The 16,254-nt window shown below is 37.5% G+C and overlaps 3 protein-coding genes across 3 annotated transcripts; all 3 read left to right on the plus strand.

Annotated features, from left to right (window-relative positions):
• Positions 1 to 3,937: 3,937 nt before the first annotated feature.
• On the plus strand, positions 3,938 to 4,852 carry LOC148124251 (olfactory receptor 4N5-like). The gene has a single exon (XM_087918221.1). It carries the CDS (start codon positions 3,938 to 3,940, stop codon positions 4,850 to 4,852), a length of 915 nt encoding a protein of 304 aa, XP_087774347.1.
• Positions 4,853 to 7,852: 3,000 nt separating this feature from the next.
• Positions 7,853 to 8,767, plus strand: LOC148124252 (olfactory receptor 4N5-like). The gene has a single exon (XM_087918229.1). It carries the CDS (start codon positions 7,853 to 7,855, stop codon positions 8,765 to 8,767), a length of 915 nt encoding a protein of 304 aa, XP_087774355.1.
• Positions 8,768 to 12,700: 3,933 nt separating this feature from the next.
• LOC113454342 (olfactory receptor 4N5-like) lies at positions 12,701 to 13,615 on the plus strand. Its single transcript, XM_026725722.2, has one exon. The coding sequence runs from the start codon at positions 12,701 to 12,703 to the stop codon at positions 13,613 to 13,615; it is 915 nt and encodes a 304-aa protein (XP_026581507.2).
• The last annotated feature ends 2,639 nt before the right edge of the window (positions 13,616 to 16,254 follow it).

The raw sequence follows: 16,254 nt of genomic DNA on the forward strand, positions 1-16,254 counted from the left end.
TGGGAGAAGTCCTTGTTGAATGTCCTTCTATTGAATTGCAGAACCATACACTAACCTATACAGTATGATGTTAACGTGTGAGATAATGTCTAACATTGAAATAAAATTATATTTTTTAATAAACAAAAATAAATCTTGCCTTGTTTAAAAATAAAATTTGCTTACAATTTATTGCAAACATTCATTCACTTTTTTATACATTCTAGGTTGCACAATATCAATTTATTTTAATCATATGCATAACATCAATCACATAGGTCAACATATTCTCTTAATAATTTTCATGCTGATCAACAAAGGGAAAACCAATTTTGGATGACTTGATTATGTATTGATTGCCATAAATCTAATGTAATAATTTCCCAAACTGGACAACTCTCAGGACATTGGTTGCCACCATTCTCAACAATCACCATGTTGGCTACTTTACCGATCAACTTCAATTATGGAAATTTAAATTTAATTATTGGAAAGTTATTCAGGCTAAAGTCCATTTCTGGTATCAATCACTTACCTAATGTAGAATTGAAAGTGTGTGTGTGTGTGTGTGTGTGTGTGCAACGGGTAAGGGAACACCTCTCTGATTTTGATGAATATTAACCACTGGGACCCATCAACCAGCGGAATGCTGTGAGCATGATATATTTAGACTTCAGCAAGGCATTTGACAAAGTAGACCACAAGCCAGTTCTTAGTAAGCTAGAAAAAAGTGGGACAGATAGCATCACCACTAGATGGATTTGAAATTGGTTGACATACTGTATTCAACGAGTAGTCCTTAACAGGACTATACTACACGGAGGAAAGTAAGCAGTAGGGTGCTATAAGATTGCATTTTTTACCCAGTACACTTCAATATCTTCGCAAATGGCTTAGATGAGAGCATAGAAGGGGAACTAATCAAATTTGTAGAGAATATTAAGTTGGCAGGAATAGCCAAAACCCTAGATGATTGGCTCAAGATACAGATGGATCTTGACAGACATGAACACTAGGCCCTATCTAACAAAGTGAAATTCAATGTACAGGAAAGTAAACTCTTACATTTAGTCAAGAAAAATCAAAAGTACGCATATAGATTGGGTGAAACCAGGATTAATAGCAGTAACTGGAGAGGGATCTTGGAACCTTAGCGGGTAATCAATTAAATGTGAACCAGCAATGTGTCACAGCAGCCAAAATGCCATGAGAAGTGTGTGCTTACCAAACTGGTTGTTAAATTGAATTCCACCACTGGAATCAACCTAGAAATAAGGATAAATTTTCTGACAGTGAGAACAATCAACCAATGGTGCAGCTTGCTTTTGGAAGTTGTGGGAGCTTCATCACTAGAAGCCTTCAAGAAGAGACTGGACTGCCATCTGTCAGAAATGGTTTAAGGTCTCCTGCTTGAGTAGAGGGTTGGACTAGATGACCTACAAGGTCCCTTCCAAATATGTTTTATTCTAGTCTAAGTCAAAAGAAGAAAACAGAACAATTGCTTTAAAAAGTTTAATATGGAATGTTGTAAAACTGTGAAAACATCCTATGATACCCAGGTTTTCAAACCATCAAAAATAGCACACCTTGGTATCAGGAACTGTATCAGGACTCATAGGAAGTCAGTTATACCTATCACAATGGTCAAGGTCAGATATTGCCAATTCAGTCAACAATTTTAGCTGTTACACATCAAAGCCTACATAACATTGGCTAGGAATTAAAAGAAAGTGATGTTATTATTTAAAGGGAACCCAGGGGTTTAGGGTTGCATTTACAACCATTAAGTGGATTGGAATTGAAATTTTTTGTAGACGATGTACAAGTTAGAATGATGTACAAGTTAGAAAATCAATGTCAGAATTTTTTATAATGTTTGCAAACAACTAGTTGGTTGGAAATCCGGAAAACTATCTCAGTCACCACTTCCACAGCTGAAGCTGAGGTTGGGTCCTGTGGATTTGACACCTGTGGAATATCTGCTAGGGAAAATTCTGCCTAATGAATAAACTTAATTCAAAATTGCTTTTCAAAAAACTTTGCCTAGAATAAACTTTTTAATAAGGTCCTTGGAGATTATCAGAAGGAATCATACACAAGGGCCCAGTTTATCCAGGGACACCTACTATCTTCTGGCTTGCTCAAAGAACAAGTCCTCTCCTTTCCTCTCTTCCTCCAAGGCATCCAAGTGTCCATCTCACTCACAATGTCTTCTAGGCCTCAGAAGAAATGAGAATGAGACTTTGACCTAGGAATAAGGCAAGACATTCAGAGACTGAATTAACTTTTTATAAATGGTGTTCAAGGGTAGCCCAGCTGTGTCCTCTTTCTTTAATACCTTCTTTTCTTTCATTGCTTTTGTTTCTGGTCTCAAAGAAGAATGCATTGCTTTATTGAAGTGATTTTCAATTACGTATTTAAGTTCACCTAGGAACATTCCCCCTTTCCAACCTTCTCAGTGGGGGACTTGAGACAACACAGATTTTTATGAGAAAGAAATGCAACACAGAGAAACCATCTTAGAGAACCTGGGCATGCTTAATACGGACAAACAATTTTTCATCTCCTAATTCAGGAGAAAGCAATCAGCCAAGTCCTTTGATATTGGTAAAATAGGTTCACTTCTATGCAATTGTTGTCTGTCTCCTTGTGACTGGATGGATAGATATTTAGTTGTTTCTGGTACTTCTGCTATTGCAAGGTTATAGTATTGGTTACAATAGGCCAGTTTTGAAATTAATTGGATCTCAACTCCTAAGTAAGCAGCTTATGTAGACCTGTGGACACTTGCCTTCCAAACAACTATTTTAAAAACTGAGAGCTTGACTGTATAGAAATTGAAATGGCACAATCATACATGCAAACTACAAGAAAAAAAAACTTAATATGAGTAAAGAATGACACCATTTTTTCTTGCCAATGAGTGATAGCTTAGATGTTTGTATGCATGATATAATTATAATTAACAATATAATTAATTAATCAACAACCGTAATCAACCAACATAATTCCTACTAGAGATTGTATTGAAGAAAACAAGCAAAGTGAGAAAGAGAACATCAGGAACAACATCTGAGAAGAATTAAGGTAAGGCTTGATTCATTACTCCTTTTAACAGTAATTTTATCTGTCGATATCATTCCATTTTCTCTTTCTCTGTGCACTGCCATTATTTGACAGTCTAATCTGCACTTCAGATACTGTTCGACTTCACATTACGAGTAGGATAGATTTTTATGGGTATGGCTGACTTGAGAAACAGGCAATGCATCTCTTCAATGAAGGAATGAATACATTTTACATAAAATGAGAAGGCCCACAGGGGACAGTGACTTTGAAAGATCTTTCCTTGCAGATAAATCCTATAAGTAGAGATCTGAAAAATGTGTTTGAAACTAAGTACCTCTTCAACAAGTTTTAAGCTCACTTTTAACGCCTCAATTTGCAGAACAAATGAGTCAAAGTTCTTTATTATAGGCAAAAACAAAGCCTTCTCAAGATGGGAATTTGCTGTGAAAAAGGAGACCATTCAAAGACTTTGATCATTTTAGCAAAAAGCATTGGCCCTACGTGTCCTACTCAGAACGGTGATGGTTATAGTATGGTAGTTTTGAAATGAATCAGTCCACATCTCCAGAGAATTTGAAACATCAAAATGGCCCAGAGTCAGGAGAAAGTAAACAACTTAGGTAGACCCTTGCTTTCCAACTAATTGTTTTAAAGGCTGTAAGCATTTCCATGTATAGAAGTAGAAAACAAAGGATCTATGGCATATTATATGTGGGCTACCAACTGCAAGAAAAAAAACCTGAATAGCAGTAAAGATTTGACACTATTTTCTCTTGCCAAGACATCATTGCCGAAATGTTTGTATGCATGATACAAAAGGCTTTGTTACAAATTTCCTCCCGCTCAATATTCTAATCATTATTCCACTACAGGAATACACACAAAAAGAATGGACTCAAGCAACCTCACTGAGTTTGTTCTTGAGGGGTTAGCAGAGACCAGGGAACTGCAAGTCTTTTTGTGTATCCTCCTCTTGATCTTCTATGTCATCATTCTTCCTGGGAACATTCTCATCATTGTGACTATTTTGAAAGACCCCCAACTAGGAGCTCCCATGTTTTTCTTCTTGGCCAACCTGGCTTTGATGGACATTTGCTACAGCTGTGTCACCCCTCCAAAGATGATAATCAACCTCTTCTCTGGATGCCAAACCATCTCATACAAAGGTTGCATGATACAGATTTTTTTCATCCACTTTCTAGGTGGAGCTGAGGCCTTTCTCCTTATTTCCATGTCAATTGATAGATATGTGGCCATTTGTCACCCATTGCATTATGTAACTGTAATCACGAAGCCAGCCTGCTGGGTTTTGGTGATGGCTTCATGGGCTGGAGGATTCACACATTCTTTAATCCAGATTATTCTCATCTTCCCACTCCCTTTCTGTGGTCCCAATAAACTGGACAACTATTTCTGTGATGTGACCCAAATAATCAGGTTGGCTTGCACCAACACCTACAGTCTAGAATTTGCTATGTTTATCAACAGTGGCCTTACAAATGCTGGATGCTTTGTCCTGCTTCTCATTTCCTATGGGGCACTGCTGATCAAAGTGAGGACAGGTGTCAGCCAAGGGAAGACCAAAGCATCCTCTACTTGCATCACTCACATCATCATTGTCTTCATCATGTTCGGTCCAGCCATTTACCTCTATTGTCACCCCTTCCATGACTTCCCCTTTGACAAAATGGTGGGTTTTCTCCACACTGTGATTTTCCCTTTGATGAACCCTATGATTTACACCCTGAGGAATAAGGAAGTCAAAGTTGCCATGTGGAGACTGCTAAAGAACTGCAACATTTAGTGGGAGAAGTCCTTGTTGAATGTCCTTCTATTGAATTGCAGAACCATACACTAACCTATACAGTATGATGTTAACGTGTGAGATAATGTCTAACATTGAAATAAAATTATATTTTTTAATAAACAAAAATAAATCTTGCCTTGTTTAAAAATAAAATTTGCTTACAATTTATTGCAAACATTCATTCACTTTTTTATACATTCTAGGTTGCACAATATGAGTTTATTTTAATCATATGCATAACATCAATCACATAGGTCAACATATTCTCTTAATAATTTTCATGCTGATCAACAAAGGGAAAACCAATTTTGGATGACTTGATTATGTATTGATTGCCATAAATCTAATGTAATAATTTCCCAAACTGGACAACTCTCAGGACATTGGTTGCCACCATTCTCAACAATCACCATGTTGGCTACTTTACCGATCAACTTCAATTATGGAAATTTAAATTTAATTATTGGAAAGTTATTCAGGCTAAAGTCCATTTCTGGTATTAATCACTTACATAATGTAGAATTGAAAGTGTGTGTGTGTGTGTGCGTGTGTGCAATGGGTAAGGGAACACCTCTCTGATTTTGATGAATATTAACCACTGGGACCCATCAACCAGCGAAATGCTGTGAACATGATATATTTAGACTTCAGCAAGGCATTTGACAAAGTAGACCACAAGCCAGTTCTTAGTAAGCTAGAAAAAAGTGGGACAGATAGCATCACCACTAGATGGATTTGAAATTGGTTGACAAACTGTATTCAACGAGTAGTCCTTAACAGGACTATACTACACGGAGGAAAGTAAGCAGTAGGGTTCTATAAGATTGCATTTTTTACCCAGTACTCTTCAATATCTTCGCAAATGGCTTAGATGAGAGCATAGAAGGGGAACTAATCAAATTTGTAGGGAATATTAAGTTGGCAGGAATAGCCAAAACCCTAGATGATTGGCTCAAGATACAGATGGATCTTGACAGACATGAACACTAGGCCCTATCTAACAAAGTGAAATTCAATGTACAGGAAAGTAAACTCTTACATTTAGTCAAGAAAAATCAAAAGTACGCATATAGATTGGGTGAAACCAGGATTAATAGCAGTAACTGGAGAGGGATCTTGGAACCTTAGCGGGTAATCAATTAAATGTGAACCAGCAATGTGTCACAGCAGCCAAAATGCCATGAGAAGTGTGTGCTTACCAAACTGGTTGTTAAATTGAATTCCACCACTGGAATCAACCTAGAAATAAGGATAAATTTTCTGACAGTGAGAATAATCAACCAATGGTGCAGCTTGCTTTTGGAAGTGGGAGCTTCATCACTGGAAGCCTTCAAGAAGAGACTGGACTGCCATCTGTCAGAAATGGTTTAAGGTCTCCTGCTTGAGTAGAGGGTTGGACTAGATGACCTACAAGGTCCCTTCCAAATATGTTTTATTCTATTCTAAGTCAAAAGAAGAAAACAGAACAATTGCTTTAAAAAGTTTAATATGGAATGTTGTAAAACTGTGAAAACATCCTATGATACCAGGTTTTCAAACCATCAAAAATAGCACACCTTGGTATCAGGAACTGTATCAGGACTCATAGGAAGTCAGTTATACCTATCACAATGGTCAAGGCCAGATATTGCCAATTTGGTCAACAATTTTAGCTGTTACACATCAAAGCCTACATAACATTGGCTAGGAATTAAAAGAAAGTGATGTTATTATTTAAAGGGAACCCAGGGGTTTAGGTTGCATTTACAACCATTAAGTGGATTGGAATTGAAATTTTTTGTAGACGATGTACAAGTTAGAATGATGTACAAGTTAGAAAATCAATGTCAGAATTTTTTATAATGTTTGCAAACAACTAGTTAGTTGGAAATCCGGAAAACTATCTCAGTCACCACTTCCACAGCTGAAGCTGAGGTTGGGTCCTGTGGATTTGACACCTGTGGAATATCTGCTAGGGAAAATTCTGCCTAATGAATAAACTTAATTCAAAATTGCTTTTCAAAAACTTTGCCTAGAATAAACTTTTAATAAGGTCCTTGGAGATTATCAGAAGGAATCATACACAAGGGCCCAGTTCATCCAGGGACACCTACTATCTTCTGGCTTGCTCAAAGAACAAGTCCTCTCCATTCCTCTCTTCCTCCAAGGCATCCAAGTGTCCATCTCACTCACAATGTCTACTAGGCCTCAGAAGAAATGAGAATGAGACTTTGACCTAGGAATAAGGCAAGACATTCAGAGACTGAATTAACTTTTTATAAATGGTGTTCAAGGGTAGCCCAGCCTGTGTCCTCTCTCATTAATACCTTCTTTTCTTTCATTGTTTTTATTTCTGGTCTCAAAGAAGAATGCATTGCTTTATTGAAGTGATTTTCAATTACGTATTTAAGTTCACCTAGGAACATTCCCTCTTTCCAACCTTCTCAGTGGGGGACTTGAGAGACACAGATTTTTATGAGAAAGAAATGCAACACAGAGAAACCATCTTATAGAACCTGGGCATGCTTAGTACGGACAAACAATTTTTAATCTCCAAATTCAGGAGAAAGCAATCAACCAAGTCGTTTGATATTGGAAAAATAGGTTTACTACTATGCAATTGTTGTCTGTCTCCTTGTGACTGGATGGATAGATATTTAGATGTTTCTGGTACTTCTGCTATTGCAAGGTTATTGTACTGGTTACAATATGCTAGTTTTGAAATGAATTGGACCTCAACTCCTAAGTAAGCAACTTATGTAGACCTGTGGACACTTGCCTTCCAAACAGCTATTTTAAAAGCTGAGAGCTTGACTGTGTATAGAAATTGAAATGGCACAATCATACATGCAAACTACAAGGAAAAAAACTGAATATGAGTAAAGAGTGACACCATTTTGTCTTGCCAATGAGTGATAGCCTAGATGTTTGTATGCATGGTATAAAAGGCTTTGTTACAAATTTCCTCCCACTCAATATTCCAATCATTATTCCACTACAGAAATACACACACAAAGAATGGACTCGAGCAACCTCACTGTTTTTGTTCTTGAGGGGTTAGCAGAGACCAGGGAACTGCAAGTCTTTTTGTGTATCCTCCTCTTGATCTTCTATGTCATCATTCTTCCTGGGAACGTTCTCATCATTGTGACTATTTTGAAAGACCCCCAACTAGGAGCCCCCATGTTTTTCTTCTTGGCCAACCTGGCTTTGATGGACATTTGCTACAGCTGTGTCACCCCTCCAAAATTGATAATCAACCTCTTCTCTGGATGCCAAACCATCTCATTCAAAGGTTGCCTGACCCAGCTTTTTTTAATCCATTTTTTAGGTGGAGCTGAGATCAATCTCCTTATTTCCATGGCATTGGATCGGTATGTGGCTATCTATTTCCCATTGCATTATGTAACAATAATCACCAAACCAGCCCGCTGGGTTTTGGTGTTGGCTTCATGGGCTGGAGGATTCACACATTCTATAATCCAGGTTATTCTCATCTTCCCACTCCCTTTCTGTGGTCCCAATAAACTGGACAACTATTTCTGTGATGTGACCCAAATAATCAGGTTGGCTTGCACCAACACCTACAGTCTAGAATTTGCTATGTTTATCAACAGCGGCCTTGTAACCTCAGGATGCTTCATCCTCCTTCTCATTTCCTATGGGGCACTGCTGATCAAAGTGAGGACAGGTGTCAGCCAAGGGAAGACCAAAGCGTCCTCTACTTGCATCACTCACATCATCATTGTTTTCATCATGTTTGGTCCAGCCATTTACCTCTATTGTCACCCCTTCCGTGACTTCCCCTTTGACAAAATGGTGGGTTTTCTCCACACTGTGATTTTCCCTTTGATGAACCCTATGATTTACACCCTGAGGAATAAGGAAGTCAAAGTTGCCATGTGGAGACTGCTAAAGAACTGCAACATTTAGTGGGAGAAGTCCTTGTTGAATGTCCTTCTATTGAATTGCAGAACCATACACTAACCTATACAGTATGATGTTAACGTGTGAGATGTCTAACTTTGAAATAAAATTATATTTTTTAATAAACAAAAATAAATCTTGCCTTGTTTAAAAATAAAATTTGCTTACAATTTATTGCAAACATTCATTCACCTTTTTATACATTCTAGGTTGCACAATATCAGTTTATTTTAATCATATGCATAACATCAATCACATAGGTCAACATATTCTCTTAATAATTTTCATGCTGATCAACAAAGGGAAAACCAATTTTGGATGACTTGATTATGTATTGATTGCCATAAATCTAATGTAATAATTTCCCAAACTGGACAACTCTCAGGACATTGGTTGCCACCATTCTCAACAATCACCATGTTGGCTACTTTACCGATCAACTTCAATTATGGAAATTTAAATTTAATTATTGGAAAGTTATTCAGGCTAAAGTCCATTTCTGGTATCAATCACTTACCTAATGTAGAATTGAAAGTGTGTGTGTGTATGTGTGTGTGTGTGTGTGTGCAACGGGTAAGGGAACACCTCTCTGATTTTGATGAATATTAACCACTGGGACCCATCAACCAGCGGAATGCTTTGAACATGATATATTTAGACTTCAGCAAGGCATTTGACAAAGTAGACCACAAGCCAGTTCTTAGTAAGCTAGAAAAAAGTGGGACAGATAGCATCACCACTAGATGGATTTGAAATTGGTTGACAAACTGTATTCAACGAGTAGTCCTTAACAGGACTATACTACACGGAGGAAAGTAAGCAGTAGGGTGCTATAAGATTGCATTTTTTACCCAGTATTCTTCAATATCTTCGCAAATGGCTTAGATGAGAGCATAGAAGGGGAACTAATCAAATTTGTAGAGAATATTAAGTTGGCAGGAATAGCCAAAACCCTAGATGATTGGCTCAAGATACAGATGGATCTTGACAGACATGAACACTAGGCCCTATCTAACAAAGTGAAATTCAATGTACAGGAAAGTAAACTCTTACATTTAGTCAAGAAAAATCAAAAGTACGCATATAGATTGGGTGAAACCAGGATTAATAGCAGTAACTGGAGAGGGATCTTGGAACCTTAGCGGGTAATCAATTAAATGTGAACCAGCAATGTGTCACAGCAGCCAAAATGCCATGAGAAGTGTGCGCTTACCAAACTGGTTGTTAAATTGAATTCCACCACTGGAATCAACCTAGAAATAAGGATAAATTTTCTGACAGTGAGAACAATCAACCAATGGTGCAGCTTGCTTTTGGAAGTTGTGGGAGCTTCATCACTGGAAGCCTTCAAGAAGAGACTGGACTGCCATCTGTCAGAAATGGTTTAAGGTCTCCTGCTTGAGTAGAGGGTTGGACTAGATGACCTACAAGGTCCCTTCGAAATATGTTTTATTCTATTCTAAGTTAAAAGAAGAAAACAGAACAATTGCTTTAAAAAGTTTAATATGGAATGTTGTAAAACTGTGAAAACATCCTATGATACCCAGGTTTTCAAACCATCAAAATTAGCACACCTTGGTATCAGGAACTGTATCAGGACTCATAGGAAGTCAGTTATACCTATCACAATGGTCAAGGTCAGATATTGCCAATTCAGTCAACAATTTTAGCTGTTACACATCAAAGCCTACATAACATTGGCTAGGAATTAAAAGAAAGTGATGTTATTATTTAAAGGAAACCGGGGTTTAGGTTGCATTTACAACCATTAAGTGAATTGAATTGAAATTTTTGTAGACGATGTACAAGTTAGAATGATGTACAAGTTAGAAAATCAATGTCAGAATTTTTATAATGTTTGCAAACAACTAGTTGGTTGGAAATCCGAAAACTATCTCAGTCACCACTTCCACAGCTGAAGCTGAGGTTGGGTCCTGTGGATTTGACACCTGTGGAATATCTGCTAGGGAAAATTCTGCCTAATGAATAAACTTAATTCAAAATTGCTTTTCAAAAACTTTGCCTGGAATAAACTTTTTAATAAGGTCCTTGGAGATTATCAGAAGGAATCATACACAAGGGCCCAGTTTATCCAGGGACACCTACTATCTTCTGGCTTGCTCAAAGAACAAGTCCTCTCCTTTCCTCTTTTCCTCCAAGGCATCCAAGTGTCCATCTCACTCACAATGTCTACTAGGCCTCAGAAGAAATGAGAATGAGACTTTGACCTAGGAATAAGGCAAGACATTCAGAGACTGAATTAACTTTTTATAAATGGTGTTCAAGGGTAGCACAGCTGTGTCCTCTTTCTCTAATACCTTCTTTTCTTTCATTGCTTTTATTTCTGGTCTCAAAGAAGAATGCATTGCTTTATTGAAGTGATTTTCAATTACGTATTTAAGTTCACCTAAGAACATTCCCCCTTTCCAACCTTCTCAGTGGGGGACTTGAGACAACACAGATTTTTATGAGAAAGAAATGCAACACAGAGAAACCATCTTATAGAACCTGAGCATGCTTAATACGGACAAACAATTTTTCATCTCCAAATTCAGGAGAAAGCAATCAGCCAAGTCCTTTGATATTGGTAAAATAGGTTTACTACTATGCAATTGTTGTCTGTCTCCTTGTGACTGGATGGATAGATATTTAGTTGTTTCTGGTACTTCTGCTATTGCAAGGTTATAGTACTGGTTACAAAAGGCCAGTTTTGAAATGAATTGGACCTCAACTCCTAAGTAAGCAGCTTATGTAGATCTGTGGACAATTGCCTTCCAAACAGCTATTTTAAAAACTGAGAGCTTGACTGTGTATAGAAATTGAAATGGCACAATCATACATGCAAACTACAAGGAAAAAAACTGAATATGAGTAAAGAGTGACATCATTTTGTCCTGCTAATGAGTGATAGCTTAGATGTTTGTATGCATGATATAATTATAATTAACAATATAATTAATTAATCAACAACCATAATCAACCAACATAATTCCTACTAGAGATTGTATTGAAGAAAACAAGCAAAGTGAGAAAGAGAACATCAAGAACAATATCTGAGAAGAATTAAGGTAAGGCTTGATTCATTACTCCTTTTAACAGCATTTTTATCTGCTGATATCATTTCATTTTCTCTTTCTCTGTGCACTGCCATTATTTGACAGTCTAATCTGCTTTTCAGATACTGTTCTACTTCACATTACGAGTAGGATAGACTTTTATGGGTATGGCTGACTTGAGAAACAGGCAATGCATCTCTTCAATGAAGGAATGAATATATTTTACATAAAATGAGAAGGCCCACAGGGGACAGTGACTTTGAAAGATCTTTCCTTGCAGATAAATCCTATAAGTAGAGATCCGAAAAATGTGTTTGAAACTAAGTACCTTTTCAACAAGTTTTAAGCTCACTTTTAACGCCTCAATTTGCAGAACAAATGAGTCAAAGTTCTTTATTATAGGCAAAAACAAAGCCTTCTCAAAATGGGAATTTGCTGTGAAGAAGGAGACCATTCAAAGACTTTGATCATTTTAGCAAGAAGCATTGGCCCTACGTGTCCTACTCAGAAAGGTGATGGTTATAGTATGGTAGTTTTGAAATGAATCAAACCGCATCTCTAGAGAATTTGAAACATCAAAATGGCCCAGAGTCAGGAGAAAGCAAACAACTTAGGTAGACACTTGCTTTCCAACTAATGGTTTTATAGACTGTAAGCATCTCCATTTATAGAAGTAGAAAACAAAGGATTTATGGCATATTATATGTGGGCTACCAACTGCAAGAAAAAAAACCTGAATAGCAGTAAAGATTTGACACTATTTTCTCTTGCCAAGACATCATTGCCGAAATGTTTGTATGCATGATACAAAAGGCTTTGTTACAAATTTCCTCCCGCTCAATATTCTAATCATTATTCCACTACAGGAATACACACAAAAAGAATGGACTCAAGCAACCTCACTGAGTTTGTTCTTGAGGGGTTAGCAGAGACCAGGGAACTGCAAGTCTTTTTGTGTATCCTCCTCTTGATCTTCTATGTCATCATTCTTCCTGGGAACATTCTCATCATTGTGACTATTTTGAAAGACCCCCAACTAGGAGCTCCCATGTTTTTCTTCTTGGCCAGCCTGGCTTTGATGGACATTTGTTACAGCTGTGTCACTCCTCCAAAGATGATAATCAACCTCTTCTCTGGATGCCAAACCATCTCATACAAAGGTTGCATGATACAGGTTTTTTTAATCCACTTTCTAGGTGCATCTGAGATCTATCTCCTTATTTCCATGGCAATTGATAGATATGTGGCCATTTGTCACCCATTGCATTATGTAACCGTAATCACGAAGCCAGTCTGCTGGATTTTGGTGATGGCTTCATGGGCTGGAGGATTCACACATTCTATAATCCAGATTATTCTCATCTTCCCACTCCCTTTCTGTGGTCCCAATAAACTGGACAACTATTTCTGTGATGTGACCCAAATAATTAGGTTGGCTTGTGCCAACACCTACAGTCTAGAATTTGCTATGTTTATCAACAGTGGCCTTACAACTGCTGGATGCTTTGTCCTGCTTCTCATTTCCTATGGGGCACTGCTGATCAAAGTGAGGACAGGTGTTAGCCAAGGGAAGACCAAAGCATCCTCTACTTGCATCACTCACATCATCATTGTTTTCATCATGTTTGGTCCAGCCATTTACCTCTATTGTCACCCCTTCCGCGACTTCCCCTTTGACAAAATGGTGGGTTTTCTCCACACTGTGATTTTCCCTTTGATGAACCCTATGATTTACACCCTGAGGAATAAGGAAGTCAAAGTTGCCATGTGGAGACTGCTAAAGAACTGCAACATTTAGTGGGAGAAACCAAAGTTTAATTTTATTGGTATATTGTTCAATTTCCTTCTATTGGACTGCCTAACCATACAATAGTCTCTGTAGTGTGACTGTCAATATCTCAGATAATATCTGTCATTGACATATAATTCTATTTTTTAATAAATGAAAGGCAAATCCTTTCTTCTTTATCTAATAATGAAATTTGCTGATATTAACTATCATTTATGTTTTTATATATTCTTGGTTTCTCATACCAGATTATTTTAAGGTAAACATATGCTCTTCATAATTTTGAGCCTCATTAACAAAGAGAAAACCAATTTTAGATGATTGGATCATGTATTGATTGCCATAAATCTAGTGTAAAAATTTCCCAACAATTCCCACAACACTGCCTGCTACTATTCTCAACAATCACCATGTTGGCTAGACAATTATGGAAATTGCAATTAACATATTGGGAAGTTGCCCAGGTCAAAAACCAGTTCTGGAAACCAGGTGTAATTCTTGTAATTCTTCTTGATAGCAGAACATAGAAGTGGTTTACTATTGCCTTCTTTGGGTTGCTTTAACAATTCTCCTCTATACAGCTTAGAATTCTTGTTGCATTACCCATCAAAGCATTATCAAGTTAATGTTGTTGTTGTTGTTAATCTTCAATTCAATTCACAGTCTAGGACTGTTAAAAATCTAACAGTTTAAGTCCTAACTAAGGACATAAGGACTTTAAGGAAGTGTTTAATATATATAAGTAGTTCTGAATAGGGTGGGTTTTTGCAAAGACAGGATATTCAGGTCTAATGTGTTCAAATTTTCTATGTATCTAGGCAGCCCTTTGGGTATTTCTCCAAGGGCTCCTGTTACTATGGGTACAACCACTGATTTCTTCCCACCACAATTGCTCAACTTCAATTTGCAGATCGCAATATTTCATTACTTTTTCCAGCTGTTTCTCTTCAATCTGTGCATCACCTGGTACTGCAATATCACTGAATCAGATTTTTTTCTTTTCTGCAATAGTGATGTCAGATGTGTTGCTGGCCAGATGTCTGTCTGTTTGAATTCAAAAGAACAGTGGTTACAATGAAGTATTGCCAACTGCTCACAGTCAGGAGTTTGGTCCCAACCAGCTCAGAGTTGACTCAGCCTTCCATTCTTCCAAGGTTACTAAAATGAGGTCTCAGATTATCGAAGGTCATATGCTGACATTCTAAGTACTTTAAAACACTATGGAGCACAATATAAGTCTAAATGCTATTGTTAGCACTGAATTCTTCAAAAAGGAAATTCTAAACACACAGGTTGCTCAATCTCAGCCATGACCTTTTCTTTCCTTTCCTCACTTTTCTCCTTTCCTTTCATCTCCACTCCTCCCTTCTGCTTTCCTCTCCTCTCCTTCCTTTTCCTCCTTCCCCTTCCCCCTCTCCCTTCCTCTTTTCCTTTTGTTTCCTTTCCTTTTCACTCCTTTCCTCACTTTTCTCTCCTCCCTTCCCCTCCCCTTCCCCATCCTTTCCTCCTTTCCTTTCCTCTCCTTTCCTTTCTTCCTTTCCTCCTCTCCTTTTCTCTCTTTCCCTTTCCCTTCTTCCTTTCCTTTCCTCTCTTCTCATCTCCTTTCCTTTCCACTTCTTTCCTCACTTTTTTTCTCCTCTTCTCTCCTCTCCTTTTCCTTCCATTCCCTTCCTCCTTTCCTTTTTAATTTGGTGCACTGGAGTAAAGAGGTTTTATTTGAAATAATCAAACCCTGCTCCAGTTAACAGCGGTGTCCCCCAAGGCAGCATTTTAGGACCCACAGTGGATTTGTTGGAGCCCTGATACCAGGTATGGCACTACTCTAGATAGGTCACGCATTTAGATGAGCAGTTTCAGACTTTATGAGAGCTCTGTTGCTAATTTCTGAGAAAATGTTTTCCAGTGATGAAAACAGTTATGAAGAGATTTCTTACTTCCACTAATAGCAAGAAATCATCCTAAACTAGCAGTCTACACATACCTTAGCAGTAGACTTAAGAAAACAATAATTTATTTTGTAAAATAGATAGGATAGAAATAGAAAATAAAGAGAGCAGTAGAAAGAGATAAATGAAACTTGAGAATGCAGGTTTAAAACAAAAGCATCCTGCTTAAAATTAATTTTACTATTTTGTTTTAAATCACAAGCAGATTTTAGCTGAATAAACATGCAGAAATTCACATTCTGTATCTCAAAATGTCATAACTTGGAAACCCATCCCTCTCCGAACCATTTTGGTAGATGAAACAAGTTATATTGTAATCAACAAAAATGATTAGTCCATCATTATTCTGAGGAACCGGACTGTCTTCCCCTATGTTAAATAATTTTTAAACAAAAGGTTTTATCCAGGGCAGCAATCTGTCTTCTTATCCTGACAAAAGTATGTGCCTGCTACACTTGTTTTCAAACATAAGTTGGGTTCCTGATTCCTTCCAGAATAATAGCAATTAGTCCTGTTACCCTTAAATGCTGCACTGTAATGGGAAATTATTTATTTAATATTCCGCCTTCCTTATTTTTATAAATAACTCAAGAGGGCAAGCCTTCCCTCCTCCTATTTTCCCCACAACAACAAAACCTTGTGAGGTGAGTTGAGCTGAAGGAAAATAACTGGCCCAAAGTCACTTAGCCAACCTTGGTGCCT

This window comes from Pseudonaja textilis, chromosome Z, assembly GCF_049901715.1.
Source record: "Pseudonaja textilis isolate UNSWEBS1 chromosome Z, rPseTex1.2, whole genome shotgun sequence".
Classification (NCBI taxonomy): Eukaryota; Metazoa; Chordata; class Lepidosauria; order Squamata; family Elapidae; genus Pseudonaja; species Pseudonaja textilis.